The 20,592-nt window shown below is 58.0% G+C and overlaps 2 protein-coding genes across 5 annotated transcripts; one reads left to right on the top strand and one right to left on the bottom strand.

Annotated features, from left to right (window-relative positions):
• Nucleotides 1-383: 383 nt before the first annotated feature.
• Nucleotides 384-9,559, bottom strand: LOC137845862 (uncharacterized). The gene is made up of 6 exons (XM_068663367.1): nt 9,443-9,559; nt 7,823-7,907; nt 6,934-7,055; nt 5,193-5,315; nt 3,650-4,158; nt 384-2,594 (listed from the first exon to the last, which is right to left on the bottom strand). The coding sequence occupies exons 3-6, from the start codon at nt 7,034-7,036 to the stop codon at nt 2,430-2,432; spliced, it is 900 nt and encodes a 299-aa protein (XP_068519468.1). The 5' UTR covers nt 7,037-7,055; nt 7,823-7,907; nt 9,443-9,559; the 3' UTR covers nt 384-2,429.
• Nucleotides 6,204-19,901, top strand: GALNT6 (polypeptide N-acetylgalactosaminyltransferase 6). 4 transcript variants are annotated; one of them, XM_068663363.1, is made up of 11 exons: nt 6,204-6,352; nt 11,634-12,224; nt 13,149-13,321; nt 14,441-14,590; nt 14,700-14,934; nt 16,502-16,619; nt 16,726-16,926; nt 17,383-17,514; nt 18,331-18,432; nt 18,571-18,723; nt 18,841-19,901. In XM_068663363.1, exons 2-11 carry the CDS (start codon nt 11,737-11,739, stop codon nt 18,952-18,954), a joined length of 1,866 nt encoding a protein of 621 aa, XP_068519464.1. In that variant the 5' UTR covers nt 6,204-6,352; nt 11,634-11,736; the 3' UTR covers nt 18,955-19,901. The 4 variants fall into 4 exon arrangements, with proteins under 4 accessions (XP_068519464.1, XP_068519461.1, XP_068519462.1 ...); XM_068663360.1 differs by lacking the exon at nt 6,204-6,352 and adding an exon at nt 7,135-7,292; XM_068663361.1 differs by lacking the exon at nt 6,204-6,352 and adding an exon at nt 8,745-8,892.
• Nucleotides 19,902-20,592: the final 691 nt, after the last annotated feature.

The raw sequence follows: 20,592 nt of genomic DNA, 5'->3' as shown, positions 1-20,592 counted from the left end.
CCCCCCCCCCCAAGCATCACATCCCAACATCACCCCCCCCAAACCCTCCAACAGGCATTTTGCAAAGTGCCAGCGAACATTAAAATGCTGCTTTTCCCCCAGCCTTTTGGGGCTCAGCTGCTAGAACTTCACATCCTCTACAACCCCAAAAGCATTTCGTATTTTCAAGGGAAACCAAGCACTGAAATACCCCCAAATCCTGCTGACGAGGGACCGGCCGCGAGGCTCGCCCTGCTGCAGGGATTGCCCCCCTTTCCCTTCCCATTAGCCCCATGTTTTTCCCCAGGAAAGGCCTGTGGCAAATCTCACATTAAAGGCAAAAGCCCCCCCCAAATTCAGCAGCCCAAGACATTGCTCTGTTGTCATACAGAAAACGCTCCAAATGACCGTGTTTTAAAGTTCTTTCATTGACTGGAAATGTACGTCCTGTGCTCCGTGTGCCAGTTTCAGACTCCCCGAGTCCATGGCCAAACGAGACGGGATAAGGAAGCGTTTCTCTTCCATTAATGGGAGATGACAACAGAGGGCTGGTCATTAATTAACAGCCGGTAACGATTTCCCATTCCTGCTGGTGGCACAGGAGGGTCCTGCTGCAGGTTGTGGGGCGATGATCCCCCTTCCCCTTATTGCTGATGGCAATTCCGGGAACGAGGGAGAGGCTGGGGACAGCCACAGCCATCACAGAGCTTCTTTCCTTCGAGAATATTTGTTATCACTACAGAAAATGTAAATCTTTCGTAATGTTTGTGGGTGTTCGTACAGAGTTCGGGGTGCATGTGCACACACGTGTGTGTGTGTGTGTGCACGTGCATGGGTGCATGCGCGTTGCCCCAGGCTCTCAGCCCCCTCTCCCTTCCCACATCCCAGGCTCCTTGAGGAGAAAACTCAACAAGTGAACATTTTCCACCCAAATCTGGTGTTCAGCTGCTTTTGGGCTGGCTTGGTTCTCACTGGGAAGCACTGGGGTCGCCTTCTTCAGCTGCTTCAAGCCTTGAAAACAAGAGCCGTGGGAGGATGCGCATATTCCTGTGCTTGCCCGACGCACACGCCCAGCAGCCAGAATTACAGCAGGTTTAATCCGGCGCATCAAGCCTTGATTTTCCAATTTCTCCTTACTGGAAACTGCCATCATTCTGCTCCTGCCTTTTCAGAAATGACACCCACTGGAGCCCTGGTGAGCCGAACCTGGGGAAAAACAATAACACGCCGCCCACTCTCTGCAGCTAAAACAAACACCCTATACTTAAGGTTATTTAGGAAGCAGAGGCATGCTCATGCCAATGGAAAGTGTCGGATTAAAAAAAGAAGCTCCTGTGTCACCGTGGACCATCTGGCTGGGAGGGGGGTGACTAATTGCACCGCACAACGCGACATCTAAAAATATAACGAAGCGCGTCGAAGTCCACGCGGTGAAGTTAGTTGGTCGAACTTGGACAGCTCAAACGGCCTGAGTCACCAGGGATGGAGCGCAGGCGGAGCATCACGCTGAAATTTGGGGACAGGTGACCCCAAATGCGCCCGGTGTGATTTTTTTGTGTCATTTCGTGCAATGCCACGCACAGACACACGCGTGGCTCATTTCAGAGCACAGCTCATGGAAACCAGCGTGCCATGACTGCTTTTACTCTTGAGAAAAGCCATCTGTGCCTGGGATTTTTAAATTAAATTTACTGGACTTGCTCTTAGAGCAGGAGGAACTGGGATGGTTTTCTTCCTTCCGGCAAGTCTTGGATGGCTGTTACAATTTTATACCGAATAAATTTATGGCCCTTCTTGCTCTGGCTCTCTGTTTGAGCTGGTGCTTCCAGTAACTTAGCATGTTGGAAACAGATATATTCTTCCAGGTTCTAAACAAGAGCACAAAACACTATAAAGTCATGCCACAATCTAATTAATTTGAGGAGCCATGGGATAAAACTTGGAGCTGGAGATGCAAACGGGGAGGTTGCACCATGATGGGAGAAAACCCACTTTGACCTCCAGCCAAACAAGGGCCTGATCCTGCTCATGGAGCCACCCAAGCATCCGCATGAAGATGAACTGAGCTCTGAGCTGAGACTTCTCATAAAAAGCCAAAGCTTTTCAAATGTCTCTATTTACAGAAAAAATATTTCAGCCTTTGTGGTTATGGAGAATTTTGAAAAATGTTCATTTCCCGTTGAGTTACAGCTCCCCACATCCCCCACACACCTCCAGACCCTGGCACAGAAGCTGCTTTGATATCCACAAAGCTCAAAAAGCCAAAACACACCCCGAGCCCCCAGCCGGCCCATCAAGCAGGGCACAAGGGACGGGAGCACCAGTTTGGGAGCACGCCGGATTACTCGGAACAGGATTGCTGCCTGAGCTGATCCAGCAGCAGGATCTCATGAAGGTCCAGAGCCCATCGTGGTCGCGGTGCAAATACGCAGGTTTACGAGTGGAAAGTCCTACTTCATATGGGTTAAGACTTGCTTTAAATAGTCTGCTTGGGCTGCCGCATCCGAGGGGAAAATCGCCTGGCAAATGTCATAAGTCTGAGTGGCCTCGGAGGTGAGGACGTCACCTTGCCCGAGCGGAGCATCCTCCAGCATCCAGCCTGGTGTCCAGGACGTCTGCAGGGATGGGAAGGGAGAAGTGGTCAGTGGGAAGGGCAGAGGCAGCCTCTCTCAAGCCCCCAGTTGTGTCTCAACCTCCACATCCCAGGGCTGACCATGCCGAAGCGCAGCCTCCCAAACCACCAGCAGGTTCTGTGCCCACAGGAGGGCTGGGCGAAGGGCTGCTGCCCTGGGCTGGAGTCTGGGGGAGCTCAAGTCTCGCCTCGCTCCATCCTCACCCAAATCTGCCAGAGGATGCTGTCTCCTGAGCCTCCCCCATCACCCAACGCTTTCCCCTGAGTGCTACAATCACTTCCCAAGCAAGAACATGAGAAAAGTGCTTTTGTAAGAAGCAAACTCGAGAGCATTTGTAATTTCCTTTTGTGCCATTATCATTTAAGTGCTGATAAGGCACATTAGGACTTTACCAGACAGACACCGCTTCCTCTTATTTCTTTCTTCTCCTCCTTCTTCTTAAAAAGAAACTAGCTTCTAAATAAAGCCCAGGCTGAAAATCAATCGCTTTCCCCATGAATGTATAGCCACAGCAGTCACAAAATAATTTTAAGGGCCTCATATGGGAAAAGAAATTAAAGGAAATGGGCTTGGCATTATGGGGACACTCACTGCCATTCCAGCATTGGTGTCCCGCCTACAGCACACTGCGAAGCCTTACTAGAACCTGATAAATTGGAGAATAAAGGAAATATTTAAGAACTCATTTAATTTGCAGATCCCAAGGAGGTCGATACAGGCTTTCCCAGACTGAATCAATCGCCTCAAGGTTTCCCCAATGCCTCAGACAGGAGCAGGAAGGACCACGGGAAAGGTTTCACTCATCAGGTGCTTGGCAGCCAGATCCCAGGGACTTTCATGGACCTAATTCCCCTCAAAACTGGCTAAGTGGGTGCCTAGAAGCCTTTTCAGGACATAACCATAAACCTCTGCTCTGCAAGAGCTCCCCACGTTACCCCCGGGCTGATGGAGAGGATGATGAAGATTGGCGGATGCTGTGCACTGGGAAGAGCGGGCAAAACCCCCAGACAAAAATCCCTGCCAGCCTCACCATTTACCTTCACGGGTCCTCGGATCTCTACTGGCACCTTTTCCTCAGCAGCCTGAGCACTTTCACTGGGAGCATCTTCCTTCTGAAGGGCTTCTGGGCCTTTGTAAAGGTCCAAGAGAGTCAGGAAGGAGTCCACAGCCTCGGCATTTGGTGCCACGAACTCCTGCGGGCTGCAGCAAGCTCCCACTCCTTCCTCGGGGCTATTCACGATAGGAGGCATCCTGCAGTTCTTCAGCCACGTGTCTAGATCCATCTTCTCACTTCTCTCTGCCTTGTTGCTGCCAAAAGCCACAGCAAGAGCTGCTCTGCCAGCCCCGCCGTCGAAGACGCTGCCGTTTGGGGCACTCGGTGGGTAGCTGCTGTCGAAGCCGGGCACGTCGGCAGCGTGCGGCTGCACCAGGGGGTGGGCAGAGCCCTCCGGGGCCTCGGAGCACTTCTGTGGGCTGCCCGGTGGCCTTTCCCCTTCCTCCGTGGCCATGTCCTCCGTGCACTGGACCGGCAGCGACATGGGGATATCTTTGAAAGGAATCAGGTCATTTCTGGGGGATTGTGGCATTTGTGTTTTCCCTTCCCCACGTTTCATTCTCCTTTTGTGCTGCAGTGAAACTACCGGGTATTATCTCCTCGGGGGGGAGTGGGCAAGCAAAGCTCGCTGCCCCCATGGCTAGCGGGTGGCAGCAAACACAAGGCTGGAGCAGCAAAGAAACAGCGTCTGAGGAGAGCCAGAAAGGGAGGCGAGTTGGAGGAAGAGCAGCAGCTGTCCTAGGAGGGGAAATGCTGCGATATCTGCGTCCCTGCATAATGACGTTGGTCTGGGCACTGTTTGGAGCTGCTTATCTGCATGCCAGCCCCGAGGGAAGGACGTGCAGATGGTGATGCTGCAGGCTCGCCCCCTTCCTCATGGGGGAAACGAGGCTACCGCAGGGCTGGGGAGCTCGCGGGGCTGCCCGGCTGCAAAATCAGCACATGGCAGCCCTTCGTCTGGGCAAATCCCTCCTGACCACAGAAAACAGCCTGTAAGGTCAGGAAAAACTTGCAAAACCCTGCAAGATTAATGTGACTGCGGGGGGACAGGGGGAAGCAGATGAGCACATGGGGCATGGTGGGGGACCAGGAGATTTCTTGGAAAACCAGGCAGGCTGCTGGGCAAGAACATTCACCCAGGCAAACCGCAGCCCAAGGAGGCTCCACCACCACCCCTGCCTTCCAAAAACGCTCTAGGCAATGAGTACCATCTGCCCCAGCTCCTCCCCACTCTCCCCAGGGGAGACGCATGTAAATAGCAGCCTGTGGTGGTTTTAACACGCCTCGAAGCAGACACACACATGTTACTCCTGGGTTGGTGGTGAAGGCGAAGCCAAAAAGCTAGGACAGCCAGCACAGGGAGTGGAGCACGTGTGCCTTAAGCCTGCTTTAATGTTACCCCCACTTTTGGCAGCAAAGCTCTTGCCAGCATGAGGATAAAGGTTCAAATCACTCCCATCAGCGTAGATCTGCTCTTTTTAGCGAAAGAGCAATTTCAGCACGCCCTCCCCAGCCCTGCTGCTTACCGAGGACAGGGCCCTTCCTGGCAGTCAGCTTCTGGAGGAGTTTGCCCTGCTTCGCACACAGATCCTGCAGCCTGGTAACCTCCTCACACAGCTGGAGGAATATTTTGTCCATCTCCATTGTGCCTAATCAGGAAAAAAAAAAATAAAGGAAAAAAAAACGAGAGGAAATGACCCGCTGGGTGTTTTTCAAAGGCAGCAAGGAGCCGCAGAGGTTCCCCAGAGCTGGGGAGGACCGTGCTCAGTCGTGGTGCAAGACCTCCAGAGATCTCAGCTTGTGCGTATGGGACTGCAGAAAGAAGCGTTGCCAGTTCCAGTTCTCTCGCTATTTACATAGAAAATAGAAAAACTGAAAAAGGGAAGTGATTCTGTCCGAATCAGGGGATAACTCATCAGCCTAGTTGGGCTCTTCCATCTCGCAGCCTGCAGCTGAGCTCCAAAACACCAAAAAGTCCCATTTATGTAAAAATCTACCTGGAAACTTGCATTTCACATTCATTTAGTACTAAAGGCTGTGTATTCAGGGGATTTATTTTTCTTGTGCAGTGGTGTGAGAGCAAACAAACTCCTGGCAACGAACACCAGCAGGGAAGGAGGTCCAAGCACAGGGGGCTCAATTCCCTTTTCTCGAGATGCTCAGCCCTGAGCTGCCCGTTCTGCTCCTGAAAATACTCTGCAAATGAAAATCCAGCTCATGCCCACATGGTATGCTTTAACCAAATATTGTTACTACAAAGAAAATTCTTCCTGCGTTGTGTTCAGTACATTTCTCACTGCTTTAACAGCTGTATTGTGGATTAGACTTTCCAGTTTTACCATATTGCACCAATTATTACCAGTCTGAAAGATAATAAATAAAACCAAAGTGTGGTATAAATCTGCAAGCCATCTGCAAAGTACATTTTGATTTGAAAGATTTGTGCAATCTCGATAATCACAGACATGCAAATCAGCTTTGCGTCCTGTCATGTTTTCCAGGTTCGCTGCTGCTTAGCGCTGTGAATTTAAGCTCCGGCTCTGTAATTAGAGGCTCAGCTGATGGGTTTGATGAAACCTCCTCTGGCACCCGGAGTGTTGTGGATTCCCCGGTAGGGGCGAAGGGCAGAAATCCCAGCCGACGTGAAGGAAACGCACCGAGCGCAAAGAAAACTTCAGACCAAATGGTAAGGTCCGCTTCCAGAGCAGGGTATTTCTGCGCTTCTTAGCCCACAAACAAGCCGTGATGATAGCTGGATTGTATTTTCAGCAGTTTGGGTCCCACTGATTCCTAAAAGCCAAGGATATAAACTTTGCAACCTCCAAAGCAGCTAACGCCATTGGTAACATACCAAATTAAAGATTAAGGGGATATATTTTGCCTAGGAGTTATATATAACCATGCCAATTAATTATTAAGAAGTGTGTGATTTGGAGCTGTCATTCCCAAGTAAGCCTGTATTGATTTTTTAAGATTCCTGCTGTTTTTTCAGTCGCTCAACGCTTCTTAATTTCCCCCAAATTACTACTGTGGCATTAGGAGGGCAGGAGATTTTAATCTCCTGTGTAACCTTGAAAAGCGTTTTTCAAATCGCAATTAAAGAAAGCAATCCAAGAACAAAAACAAAAACTCGGGGACCCGGTCGCTCACCGAGTGACTCGGAGGGGAAGGACGTGCCGTCAGCCGCGTTCCCCCATGGCACTGGGGATTGGGGCTGCTTTAGTGAGGAGAAAAACCCATTCCCACCCTGTTCCCCGCGACGCAGACCTGTGTGGACCCCGCGAAGCCCCAAAGCTCCCTTCTCCGCAGGACCACACTTACTCTTGGGGGGGGCCCTCCTTCCCCCAGCCGGGTAGCTGCGGCGTGACATCGGGCTCGGCGCGTCGCAACTGAAAAAGATCAGTAACAGAAAAAATTGGGGCAGGGAATTTCCCTTCAGTTTTTTTGTGTTAAGAGCGAAACCTCTGCACAGCAGCGAGACAGGAAATAAAGCAGCAGTGAATTACAGGCGACTGCTGTGCAAACCCTGGGTTTAAAATTAGCTCTGAAAAGCACAGGAGACTATTATGGAGGCCATGGGTGGCCTTGTGGCGGGTGAGTTTTGGCTCTTCTCTGCACCATGCCAGGTAGGACACTTGTCTTTTCTGTTACTTAGCCTTCCCCTGCCCTTCTCGAGCAATTTGCTGCTGCTTTAATGCGGAGGCTGCTGGGTTGTGCATCTGCGACACTGACCGCCACAAAGCTTATCCTCTGTAAGGCAGCTAATATTCAAGCTAATATCCCAATAATCCAAATTAATACTCGCTCCACCCCAGCTCAAATCCCCAAATCCTCTGTACAGCACAGGAGCCAACGAAAAGGCTCTGGCGGGTGTTAAAATCCTCCCAGCACTCGTCCCTTCTGCCTTTGGGAGCCCGGAGAAAGCCGCTGGGGTTTCCCCGGTGCCTCCAGCACCTCCCTCGTGCTCCTCTGCCCTTCTGGATGTCGCGACAGAGATGCTCAGGGAGGCTGGGGGCTGCTCGTGCCCTTCCTTCGGTGTGCAGAAAGCCCCTGCAGAAAGGGCTGCCCGTGCCTGTAGCTGCCACATTGTCCCCAGCCACGTCCTTCCCCCCCCCATGCTCTCCGGAGGGTCTCTCTCCCACCACCGCTGTCTCACCTGGCTTTTCCAGGGACTTTTCCTGCCCCAGCAGTGTCGGGCAGCCAGCAGCGCTCAGGCCGCAGCTCCAGGAGGACACCACCACCTAGCGTTAAGCACGGGGCTTGAGGACAAGGGGGACGGGGTGCGCGGAGCGGGGCTCAGGGCTCGGGGCTGCTGCCGTGGGGACGCGTCCCCGGCCCGACCCGACCCCACCGCGCTGCTGGAGAGCAGCAAACTGGTACCATCAGCGGGTCAGGGAGGAGATAAAGGCTGAACAGGGCCGGCAGAGAGATGGGAATCATCAGCAAGTGCCGGTGTCCGTGCTCTGTTCACCCACTCGCACGCGGAAACACGAGCGGCAATTCCCGCAGCCCGATAAAAGGGCTGTAAATATCCAAGCTGCAGCCAAACACTGCCGCCGGGCTGGGAGCTCCGCTGCCGCCACGGAATAATTAACAAAGGAGAATAATTAACGCAACGCGAAGCAAGGGGAGCACCAGCGGGGGGGGCACCCGCGGCGGGCCGGTGCCGCTCCCCCAGTGCCCAGCCCCGGCAGCCCCCGGCCGCTGGGTGCTGCGGGACACAGAGCACTGGGACCCGGGGCCTTTACTGGTGCCCACAACCCCGGGATCAGGCCCCTGGAGCCCCCTATGGCCCCGTGGCTCCCAGCACCCTACAGACCCCGCCACCCCCCAGACCCCCGGCTCAAGCCCCTCTGGGTCCCCCCCGCTCCCAGGACCCCCGGTGCCAGGTCCCTGCAGCCCCTACAGGTCCCCGTGGCTCTCAGGACCCCCAGCTCCATGCCCCGGTGCCCCCGACGAGCCCCGCCGTGGCCGGTACCGGGGTGTCAGACCCTCACCGCCCCCCCCGCCCCGTCCCCCCGGCCGGGCTATCCAGCGGGCGGCGCTAGGACCGCGGCTGCGCTCCCTGGCGGGCGGCGCTAGGACCGCGGCGCGGGCGCCGTGCACCTGTGCCCCGGGGCGGCGGCAGGTGGCGGCGGTGGCCACGCCCCCGGCCACGCCCCCCGGCCACGCCCCGGTCCCGGTCCGGCACCTGCGGCCCCGCGCCCGCCGCCGCCACGGAGCCAGGTGAGGGGGGGCGGGGGCTGGGGAGGGTCCCGGTCCCGGTCCCGGTCCCGGTCCCGGTCCCGGTGGGTGCCCGGGGGAAGGTACTGGGGAGCGGGACGGAGCCGGTTCGGTGCTCAGCCGGTGCCGCAGGCTCGGGGCCGGCACGGAGCCCCCCGGTGTAACCCAGCGGGTCCCGGTGCTGCGGGGCTCGGGGCGGGCAGGATCCGTCCCTCAGCCGGCCGGGGGTCCCGGTTCCTTTTTCAGCCCCCGGTAGGCAGAGCCCACGCCACGCTCCTGGCCCCGGTGTCCCGGCTGCGGAGGGACCGGAGCCCTGCCCGGAGCCCCCATCCCGGCCAGGGGACGGCGGGGGCCCTCCCGCCCCCTAGGGCCACCCGGGTCCGTCCGGTAGCACCGAGCCGCGCTCACGTTCCCTTTCCCACCCCATTTTCGCTGTTTTTTTACCAATCTGCTTAAAACTAAAGCCGCGCCGCGATGCTCCGGGGAGAAGCGGAGGCTCCGATAGGGGGACCGGGACCGGGTTTCCCCCGGTGTGCACGGAGCGGGGTCTCACCGGGGGGCTGCACCCCGCCGGCGTGGTCCCAGGGGGCCGTCAGCACCCGGAGCCCGCCGGGGCCGTGACTCGGGGCGCGGCGTCGAGGTCCCTCTGCTCTGCCTTGGTTTGTTCCTTCCCCGGAGGAAGGTCCCGATTTGGGCTCCGAGAGCTTCCCCCCCGCCCCGATTCCTCCCTCGGGCGTCAAAGAGGAAGCGTTGGGTGTCGCAGCTGCGTGGGAGCCCCGGCCACTCGGGCTCCGTCCCGCTGCCACCCCCGGCCTGACCGTGCTGGTGATTATTTCAACCCACTCTCCTTTTTTTTTCTCTCTTTTTTCCTTTTTTTTTAACCTCTTCTGAACGCAACAGGCCCCGCTGGGGACCGACGCCGCGCAGCTGCGACGCGCTCGCTCCGCCGTTGGTTTTGCTGGGTGTTGGGCGAGCCCTGTCCCAGGGGGGAATTTTGGGGGTGCTGTGGCCAGGAGGGAGCTCGGGGGGTGATGCCCAGCGGGGTCGGTGGTGGCTCTGCCCCGTGGGAATGGGTTTGTGGTGGAGGACTGGGAGCAGAAAGCAGCGCACGGGAGTTCCTGCTGCAGCTCATTGCAGAAGTCACCCCGGGGACCCATCCTGCGCCGTGACTCAGTGCCTGCTCTGCTGCGGGGGTGTCACTCGGTGGTTTTGGGGAGGAAACGTCCCATGGCTCATGTTTGTCCCCTCGATGCCACGTCCACAAACCCCACGAGCTCCGCTCTTCACGGCTCGCTTACAACACCTGCCGGAGGTTAAAGCAGGGAGAGAGCCCTCTGAGAAAGGCTGGCCTGAGATTTCAGCGTGTCGAGGGGTTGTTTTGCTGCTTGTCGGGGTTTTTTGTTGCTTTTGGGGCAGGACATGGGGCTGCGGTTTGAGGTAGGAGCCCCCCCGGGATGGACCCTTGGGGGCTGCAGCCGCTGTTGTGCGCTAAGCGGTGCCCTGGCCCTGGTGCCGTGCTGGGGCTTATTAGCGGGTAACGAGCGCTTCATTAGTGTGGTCACAGCAACGTGGCAGGCAGGGGATTATTGGAGAGATGTGGGGATGGTGGAAATAGGCATTTCTCCCCAAAACAGTCACTCCTCACTGCCTGATGCTGCCTTGCCACACGAGGCTTTGAGAACCTCCGTAACCAGGGGCTCAAGTGAGGCAGGAGCTCAGCTCTCCAACAAGTGAAATGGGGAGAATTGGGGTTTTTTCCTTACTCCTGCTTTTTGTTTCCCCCCTGTGCATTGAGTGGTTCTCAGCATCCTCCTCAGGAGCCGGGACCCCTCGCTGCAGGCGCACTTGGCAGTGAAGCGTGCTCTGGCTGCCGGCTTTGATCCCGCAGCCCTTCGGCACTAAAAGCGGTGACCTCGGGTGCAGGGACCGGGCTGTCCCCCTCCCTCCTCCTCCTCCTCCTCCTCCTCCTTTACAAGCCCGCTGCTTTATTCCCCCAGCCCATAAAGCCTCGCACGGCCGCAGAAGAATAAGGAGCCCCGAGCTGAGCTTCCTCGCCCTTGAAGTTGATGGCAGGTGCCCTTTTCCACTCCAGGGCGCTGTGGGGGGCTTCGCAATTTTCAAAGCATCAAAAAAAAAAAAAAAAGGAGGGGGAGATTCTGAAGAGGAGGAGGGGAGATGCCGGTGAATGGCTCCCACGGAGCTTGTCCATGCTCCGGTGGCAGCAGCTCACAAAGAGCGGCGGGAGGCAGAGCTCGGCGGTCCCGGCAGCATCGCGGAGCGCTCAGCCGGGCGCTGGACCTGCTGCTCCCCTTCAGCAAAAAGCAAAGCTCGGGGGGGACTCGCACGTCTTCTCCTTCCCAGCGATGCTGCAGGCAGGAAAAGTATCTGGGAAAGGCTTTTTGCGCATTTCTGGGGATGTTAGAGGGAAGTTAGTGGCTCTTTTAGCTCCGTTGCGTGGCTCCTTCCCCGCGCGCAGGGTTGCGGGGTGATGCTGCAGCAGCCGGCACAGCTCGCAGCCTCCCTCAAGCCCCGCTTTTTGTGTGGGGTTTTATTTTCAGCGTGGGTTTGTGGGCTGGAGGGACTGGGAGGTGCCACGTGGGAGAGGCTCCGCTCGCTGGCAGCGATGCCAAGAGCCAGGCTCATTCGCTGCCCCGCCGAGAGTGAACTTTATATATCGCAGCCAAAGTGCATCCTGTTGACTGCGGTCTGGGAATTAACCTGCGGGTGTTTTTCCTCCTCCCCAGGCTAGCAGAGCGCAGCACGTCACCATGAAGCGCCTGGAGACCCCGTGTCCCTAAACGCACGTCGCTGGCACGTGGGGAGGACGGCGCGGCCGCCCCGTGGAGGATGAAGCTCCTGCGGCGCCGCTACAGCCCGCTGAAGGTGGCTCTGGTGGGCGCCATCTTCGTCCTCTTCCTCTTCATCCTGCAGAGGGACGTCGGGGACAGAGACCCGAGTGAGGAGCCCTGGCTGAAAAACATCGTCCACGGCAAGGACCAGGTCATCGACCTGATGCTGGGGGCGGTCAACAACATTCGGGACTCGATGCCCAAGCTGCAGATCGGGGCTCCGGTGCAGCCGGAGGAGCCGCCCCGCAGCGCCCGCTCCTGCCTGCCCGGCTTCTACACGGCGGCGGAGCTGCGCCCGCTGATGGAGCGGCCCCCCCAGGACCCCAACAGCCCGGGAGCTGATGGCAAAGCCTTCAAGAAGGACCAGTGGACGCCGGAGGAGACCAAGGAGAAGGAGCGGGGCTACGAGAAGCATTGCTTCAATGCCTTCGCCAGCGACCGCATCTCCCTCCAGCGAGCGCTGGGACCCGACAGCCGCCCGCCGGAGTAAGAGCCCCCTCCGCTGCCCTGGGCTCGTTTGAGTCTTCATTTTCTCCTTCCAGGGCAGGTTTAAGGGGAAATAAAAGCGAGGCTCACTGCCTCTGCTATCAGTGGGGTAGCAGTCCGGCACAGGAGGCAGAAATTCACTGTTTTGGGGCCGGCGGGCTGGGGAGCCAGAATTTCCCCTCATTTCTGTCTGCCTCATGCTTGGTTTTTAATTGCAAGGGGTGAAAGCGTGCGGCGGCTCTTTGTGTCCCCCAAGTACCTGCTCCTGGCCCCACGGCCGGCTGGCTCCAGCATCTCCCCCAGCTCCTCCCTTCCCTCTTTTATTTCGGCCAGCTCTGCCGTAATCTGACTTTTTCTTTTCTTAGCCGAGTGGAACAGCCTCAGAGCCGGCCAGGCAGGGGGGCGAAGGAAGCGGCCTCAGCTCCAGAGACTGCACCGCCTGCCCTCCGGCGCTGGGCCGCCGGATTAGAGCGTGCCCCCAGCCCCTGCCTGGTCGGGGGTGGGTCTGGGGGGGGCTCCTGGAGAAAAAAGGCTTGAATAGGAGGTAGAAACCCAGCCCTGGTGCGCAGACCGGCCCCCCAGCCCCAAGCCGGCAGGCGATTATCCGTGCCTAGCAGGTGTAGCGGTGACAATGGGGGGACACCGGGTCTGGGGTGGGACGGGAATGTTATTCACTCAACCGGAGGTGGCGGCGACAGGGCTGGGGGGGAAGAGGTAGAAACCAAGAGAAATCAAAGCGGTGGCGAGCCGAGAGCCGCGGGGGCTGCCGGTGCTGCTGCCTCGCCATGCAGAACGCCCCAGCAGGGGGACGAGGGGTATTTTGTTTTGGCATCCCTGCCCCGCTGGTTCTTCACGTCCCATCCATGCCGTGCTTAAATTCTGCTTTATTTTTTTTTTTCCAACCCCCACCCGCCCCCCCCTTAGGTGCATCGACCAGAAATTCAAGCGCTGCCCGCCCCTGCCCACCACCAGCGTGGTCATCGTCTTCCATAACGAAGCGTGGTCCACGCTGCTGCGCACGGTGTACAGCGTCCTGCACGCCTCCCCGGCCGTGCTGCTGAAGGAGATCATCCTGGTGGACGACGCCAGCACGGACGGTGGGTTGGGGCTGGCGGCGGGGGGACACGGGACGTTGCGGGACGGGGGGCGAGGAGCATCGCTGCCACCCCGTGAGCAGCTGGGAGCGGCGCTGAGCAGCTCTGAGGAAGAGCAGAAAGCTCTGATGGGTGGCTCAGGGCACGGACGGGTGTTTTTCCATCTTATTTCACACCTGCTGTGAGTGCTGTTGGGTTTTTTTCCTTCCACGCTGCTGGTTCCTTTTAACAAAGCCCCCGGATAAACCCGGGCACTCCTCCCACCTCCTGCAAACACCTTGCCACCTCAGCAAACAGCTCGCTCACCCGCTACACCGCAATTTGGCAATCTTAATTAGTTACACCCAAAGCAAACTAATGACATGTTTCAATGTCAGGAGAGGAGCAGACTTTACCCTTGCCCTGTCCCGGAGATAAACGCTCCGTTTCCGCCCGTGGCAGCTGTGTGAGCTTCCAGGGCGCAGAAACCTGCGTGTGCCAGGATAGCACCTTGGCATAAAGGGGTTTCTGCACCCAAAACATCCCCGGGGGCACGCGGACATCCTATGGGGCAAGAGCAACATCTCGCTCAGCAGGCAGCATCCCCGGGAAAAGCACTTTGGGGCTTTCTCACGCAGCAGCTATTCTTTCCTGGGTTTTCTTGCCCCAAGCACAGGTCGTCCTCTCCATGCTCTCTGCGCGGGGTGACACTGGGTGCAGCTGGGTGCAGCTGCCTTTCCGCCCCAGCGAGCTCTCGGCCGGTCCTTGGCCAAGAGGTTGTGGCCTGGCTGCATGAACACGGGCAGCAGGTGTAAGCTGAGGGCAGGGCGGGCGCAGCCTCTCCCCAGGCTGCCGGGAAAAGACCTTGGGAAAGGCAAGGCGTGGGTCTGGGAGCTCGTTTCCTCGGGTCAGGGCAGCGCGGGGGTTTATCACCCGCCTAGTTTTTAGTAACTTAAACCTCTTAGGCTGGGGGGACGGGGATTTGGGTTTCCCCATGCTCACGGTTGGACCCCAACCCAAGTGCAGGGTCCAAGCAGGACTGGGGAAGCCCCTACCCCAATTCCAAGGGGCAGGGACCCAGTGGGATGAACACCCCCGCTCACCTGGAGCCGGTGGCTCTCCTCCCTCCCTGACCCCCCCCAGACTACCTGAAGGATGAGCTGGAGCACTACGTGAAGCAGCTGCAGATCGTGCGGGTGGTGCGGCAGGAGGAGAGGAAGGGGCTGATAACGGCCCGGCTGCTGGGGGCCAGCGTGGCCAGTGGGGAGGTGCTGACCTTCCTGGACGCCCACTGTGAGTACCCCCCTCCCTGTCCCACTGGCGGGTGCCCCCGGGTCCCCGAGGAGAGGGGAAGGTGACGGTGGTGCCCGCGAGGTCGGTTCACCCTTCCCCGTGCCCCCAGGCGAGTGCTTCCACGGCTGGCTGGAGCCCCTCCTGTCCCGCATCGCCGAAGAGCCCACGGCCGTCGTCAGCCCCGACATCACCACCATCGACCTCAACACCTTCGAGTTCTCCAAGCCGGTGCAGTACGGCAAGCAGCACAGCCGGGGCAACTTCGACTGGAGCCTGACCTTCGGCTGGGAGGTCATCCCGCCCCGGGAGAGGCAGAGGAGGAAGGACGAGACCTACCCCATCAAGTAAGCCTTGGCAGGGGGTGTTGGCATCTTCTCCAGACCCAAAATCTGCACAGTGAGCTGGCCGAGCAGGCGATGCTCAGGCGAGGTGGCGGAGCTGGGTGCGAGCCCCGGCTGCCCAGTGCCAGGGAGCTGCCGGCTCCTCCGGTCGATTTTCCTCCTTTCCCAGCAAGCCGGGGTTTTCCCTGGTGTTTTTCTCTCTGCAAGCCACAGCTTTGAGGCCCGGCGGGTGAAGCTGTGTGTTCCCAGGGGATCCCCCCCATGGGATGCTCGGGTCAGGGCCTCTCGGGCAGCTTGTCCCAGGAGGGGATGCTCAGGGAAGGTCAGGGCCACGGAGGTAGCAGAGGGGAAACCTCAGGGAAGCTTTGGTGAGCGCAGAGCCACAAACATCTATGAAAAGAGCTTTTAAATCACCTCCAGCTGTATCTCGGTTCTTGCACAGTCTCTCATTAAGCGCTTAATTGCTGCCTTTTATCTTCTTGCACTTGGAAATCCTGGGCACCGGTGGCTGCCTGCGCTGCTGCAGCACCCAGGGGATGTTACCTGTGGGTCGGGCTGTGCACAGACACCTCGGGTTTTCTTTCTTCCCACCCCATTATACATGCAGAGAACCCCCCCAGCGCCCAGGCACGCTGCTTTGCTCGCAGGCTGCAGCCTGCGGGCCACTTCCATGGGGTTTTCTTCTCCCCGTGGGGTTAAACAGCAGGAGAAAAATCCTCCCCTGGGGGAGCTGGGGCTGTCTGCAGGCAGAGACCCCGTGCGGGTTGGAAATAATGCAGAAAGGATGCCCAATGGGTCAGTGTAACCCCCTAAAGCAGGTCCTTGTTCATCCCAGCCGTTCAAAGCAGCCACGGGGGGATTTTGGCAGAGCTGCGAGACCACAGGGGTGTTAGAGGGGAGGAGATTCCCCTCTGCATCTCCGGCCGGTGCCCCCAGCAGCCCCGCCGGGAGACACCCGACACTGTTTGGCCGTGGCCGCATCCTGCCCGCAGCAGGGCTGGCTTTGTGCACAGGTCACCCGGGCGACGTCCCTGCCCCAATAAAGGTCCCTTTTTCCGACGGTTTGGCTCCCAGCAGCGTCTAATCTCTCTCTGCTCCTCTCGGCAGGAACGCAGTCACTCAACAAGCCCCCCCTTTTCTTTCCCCCTCCTTTTTCCTGAATAAAAGCAAGTTTCTATTCCAGCCTCCCTCTTGTAAAGATCAGATGGAGCAGATTAGAAAAGCCGGAGGAGTGAATAGGGTGCCCGGTCACTGAGCTAATCTCTGCCTTTCTTTTCTGCGATAGGTTTTCGGTAATAAAATCCTCCTCTCGCTTTGGATCGCGGACCAGCAGCGAGGCCCCTTGGAGTCATGCTGCCACCGCGTTCCTGCTGTCCCCTCCTGGCAGCGGCTCTGTCCTGGCCGTGTCCCCCCTGCCAGAGCTGTGGGAGCTGCAGCTGCTCTGTGGTGTCCCCAAAATTCAGACCTCTGCTATTTTTTTTTTATTTTTTTTAACCCATTTTGCGGGTGGAGGCACAGGGGGGTGCAGGCAGCCTCCCTCCAGCCCCCATTTTCTCTCTCTCTCTCTCAGATCTCCGACCTTCGCCGGCGGCCTCTTCGCCATCTCCAGGTCCTATTTCGAGCACATCGGCTCCTACGACGACCAGATGGAGATCTGGGGGGGCGAGAACGTGGAAATGTCCTTCAGGGTGAGGGCCAGGCACCTCCTTTAAAACACGGCTCTGGGGAATGCCCTTTATCCGGGGGCACCGATGCCCTCGGGGGGTGCTGGAGCCCCGCGTCTCATCCCCGCAGGTCTGGCAGTGCGGGGGCCAGCTGGAGATCATCCCCTGCTCCGTCGTGGGCCACGTCTTCCGCTCCAAGAGCCCCCACACCTTCCCCAAGGGCACGCAGGTGATCTCCAGGAACCAGGTCCGCCTGGCCGAGGTCTGGATGGACAGCTACAAGGAGATCTTCTACAGGAGGAACCAGCAGGCTGCGCAGATGGCCAGAGAGGTACCGTGCACGCCGGCGGGGCTTTCGCTGTCCTGGGGGCCGGATCCTGCACGGAGCTCAGGGCTGAGCAGAGCGAGATGCGAGGGATCTGCGTGCTCAGCCCGGAGCTGGGCAAACAAATGCAGGGGGAAGGATATAGCCCAAAAAACGCCCTTTTTTGCCATACCCGTTTCCAGCAGAAAAATACACATTCTTTTACAACACCAAAGGGTTTTTGGCAGCTCGGCTTTGCTCTGACACCAGAACATCCCAGGTGTGAGCAGCCAAATCCTGCCTGGGACCAGCGGTGTCTCGTGGGACCCCAGAGCCTGTCTCGGTCCCGGCTGCTGCGGGACTCGGGGGCGATGTGACAGACGGTGGCAGAGCTGGGAGGACAAAGCTCTGTGCTGGCTCGGGGGGGGTTTCCTGGCTGGCTTCGGAGGTTAGTTTAATTTTCTCACGTGACTTTGTCGATAGAAGACGTATGGTGACATTACAGAACGGCGCAAGCTGAGGGAGCAGCTTCACTGCAAGAACTTCACCTGGTACCTGCAGACCATCTACCCCGAGATGTTCGTCCCCGACCTGACTCCCACTTTCTATGGGGCGGTAAGTAGGGGGGTGTGGAGCTCCTGCCACCCCCCGGGCTGCTCCCTCTGCTAGAAAGAGTGGCAGCAACGTCCCCAGCAGGCTGGGCTTTGCTTTCTGCATTTAAGGCAGCCCGGAGCAGGGTGCTGGAGGGGCCCCTGCCTGTCTGGTTCAGCTGATGGGGCTGCTTCGGGCTCCGGCTGACAGCGGAGAGGTGAAGCTGAGAGCTGGAATCCAGCAGAGCTGGTTTCGGGGCCCCGGAGGGGCCGTGGCATGGGTTAAATCAGGCAAAACAGCTGAAAATTTCCCCAGCTGAAAGTTTTCCTAACCCCTGCCATCAGCTCTGGGCATTGACAGGTGGACCCCAAAAAAATAAATGAGCTGTGCCAAGAGACGAGGCAGAGGGGGACGGGCAGGACGTGAGGCACTGGCCCTGCCTGCGGGGAGGGAGCCGCCAAAAATCCCCTACCCCAAGCTGGCACCCGATGGTCTGTGTGTGTGTGTGTGTGTGTAATTCCTCGGGCTCGTGGGACCGGCTGCAGGGAAGCTGAGCGTGGTTACGTGTCCGCCGAGGGCTCGGCGCTGGCTCCCACCCGGGTTTAAATCCGCTTCTATTTCCTGAAACTTTGGCCGGGCGGCTCTCGCCCTGAGCCGCGGGGAGGAGGCGCTGCCGCGGGCGTTCCTGGTGTCCTGGAAAGGACGAGGGACCCGGACCTGGCACCGGTGCCAGCACCGTGTTTGCACGGCAATATTTAGGTGCCCTGCGACCCCAGCACCGAGCGTGGCTCCATCCGCTCTCCCTTTTCTTATTATTATTATTTTTTTTTCTCCCTGCAGATTAAAAATGAGGGCACCAAAAGCTGCCTGGATGTCGGTGAGAACAACCACGGTGGGAAACCGCTCATCATGTACCCGTGCCACGGGATGGGGGGCAACCAGGTAGGCACCTGCACGACCCCAAGGAGCACTGCCCCTCTCGCAGCCCCTCCGTGCTTCCCCCAGGGGTTGTTTTATCGGGGTGCAGCTGGCGAGGGGCTGACATTCCCCCTCCCTCACCCTGCTCTTGCTCCCCCGCAGTATTTTGAGTACACGACGCAGCGGGACCTGCGGCACAACATCGGCAAGCAGCTGTGCCTGCGGGCCGGCTCGGGGCTGGCCGAGCTGGGCGAGTGCCAGTACCGGGGGAAGCCCACGCGGGTGCCCCCCAACGAGGAGTGGGAGCTGGCGCAGGTGAGCAGCCCCCTCCAGCCCCATCCCCGGGGAGCAATGCGGGGTGCGGGTGCTTCACCCCTCACTCCTGTCCTTTGGGGTGAGCTGAGCCAGGCACTGTCTTTTGTTTTTGGCCAGGACCGGCTGATTAAGAACCCAGCCTCCCGCATGTGTTTGACGGCACGAGGCAAGCACCCGTCGATGGTCCCCTGCAACCCCTCGGACCCCCACCAGCTCTGGTCCTTCACCTAGCGGGCGAGTGCATCGAGCCCCGGCCAGCCCCGACTGCGCTCAGGAAACCAGGATCCAAAACTTCCCCCTGTTTATTTTTATTTTTATTATTATTTTTTTTAATTTAAAAGAAGCAAAAGCCTTAAATATGCTGCATTTCACATCTGCCTTGAACTCAGTCCTGTGCCTTTTGACCGCTCCCGTTTACGAATTTCGGGGGCACGGCAATAACGCAAGGAGCCTGGAAGGGGGTCGTGGAGGAGCCCAAAGGCGTTTTGGTGCCCAGATGTGGAAGGAAGGCGCTGGACTCATGCCAGGGCCCCTGGACTCCTTGGAGAGACTCTGAGCTTCACGTCGGGCATTCGAGAAGCTGCGTGTGGAAGCCACTGGGAAGCTCCTGCAGCCAGGAGGAGGGCAATGACCGACGGCCACGCAACCCAAAAGGGCCACGGGGTCAATCCTGCAGCGGGGCTGAACCAGGGGCTCAACCCAGGCGGAGAGGAGCCGGGTGCATGGTGCCGGGACGCGCCTGTTGGCTGCCAGGATCCAGCCCTGCCTTGCTGCCAGCACCGGGCATCCCTGCTCCTGGGAAGGGAGAGGGATCTCGGGCTGCTCCTCGGGCTGTCTGCCTTAGATACCAGGCTTGATTTTGGGGGGGAAAAAGCATTAGATGATTTTTTTTTAATTATGATTTCGTGATTGTTATTTCTTGGTGAGGTTCTGCTCGTGCTGAGCAGGAGGAAGGGGCCCCTGCCCGGGCTGCTCGCACCCCCAGTGAGGGTCTCAAAGGTGAGGTCTGGCTGGGAGCGATGCCCCCGGCACTGCCTGGAGCCCCTCTTGTCCTACGTAGCTGCCAGAACTTTGTCACCGTTCAGTTTAGGGGAGAAAAACCCTTCCTGGAAGTAGAGAGGGAGAACTCGTCTTTGGATACACAACCTGAAATAAAGAGATGATTTATTTTACAGACATCCCGTCTCTGCCTGTGCTTCCTCACACATTGCGGCAACAGAACCACCAAAACCCCGTGGGCTGCCCCAAAGCTCTGCCCCCACGCTCCCGCCCCTGCTCTCATTCCCTCCACAGCTCCCCCTGGGAACTTCCTTTAGCCAAAGCATCCGTCTCTAATTCCCCCTGTGCAATAAGGTGTTGAACTGGGGGGGGGATTCAGCTTTATTGTGGGAAGGGGGGGGGTTGGGGCAGGGCTGGGGGGTGTCCATCAGTGACACCAGTGACACTTCTGCACCAATAAAAATAGGAAGTGATTATTCAGAAACAATTTTCCAAACAAAATCTTTTTTCTTTTTTCTTTTTTTTATCCTGTAGAGATAAGAGCAGGTGCATTTTTTTCTTTCCTTTTTCTTTTTTTATTCTTTTCCCTTTCAAAACCGTCAAACCTGGGACAGGTGTTGGCTGCTATCTCCAATGCTGTTTTCCATCACCTGCTCCATTTGTGGAGGAAAACCCCAACACTGCCGGTTTCATCAGATGGAGGATGCCCGAGGAGCAGCGTGCGATTGCCAACACGCCCCAGAACAGTCTCCTTTTTAAAGGGAATAAATAAATATGTACACGGGGGGTTGTTTGTTTGTTTGTTTGTTTTCTTTATTTGCCAGAAGTCAGATTTTTACTACGCCCTGAAGCCATGCTGACATTTCATTT

The sequence above is a fragment of the Anas acuta genome, chromosome 29 (assembly GCF_963932015.1).
Source record: "Anas acuta chromosome 29, bAnaAcu1.1, whole genome shotgun sequence".
NCBI classification, from domain to species: Eukaryota; Metazoa; Chordata; class Aves; order Anseriformes; family Anatidae; genus Anas; species Anas acuta.
This window is presented reverse-complemented; position numbering and strand designations above follow the sequence as displayed.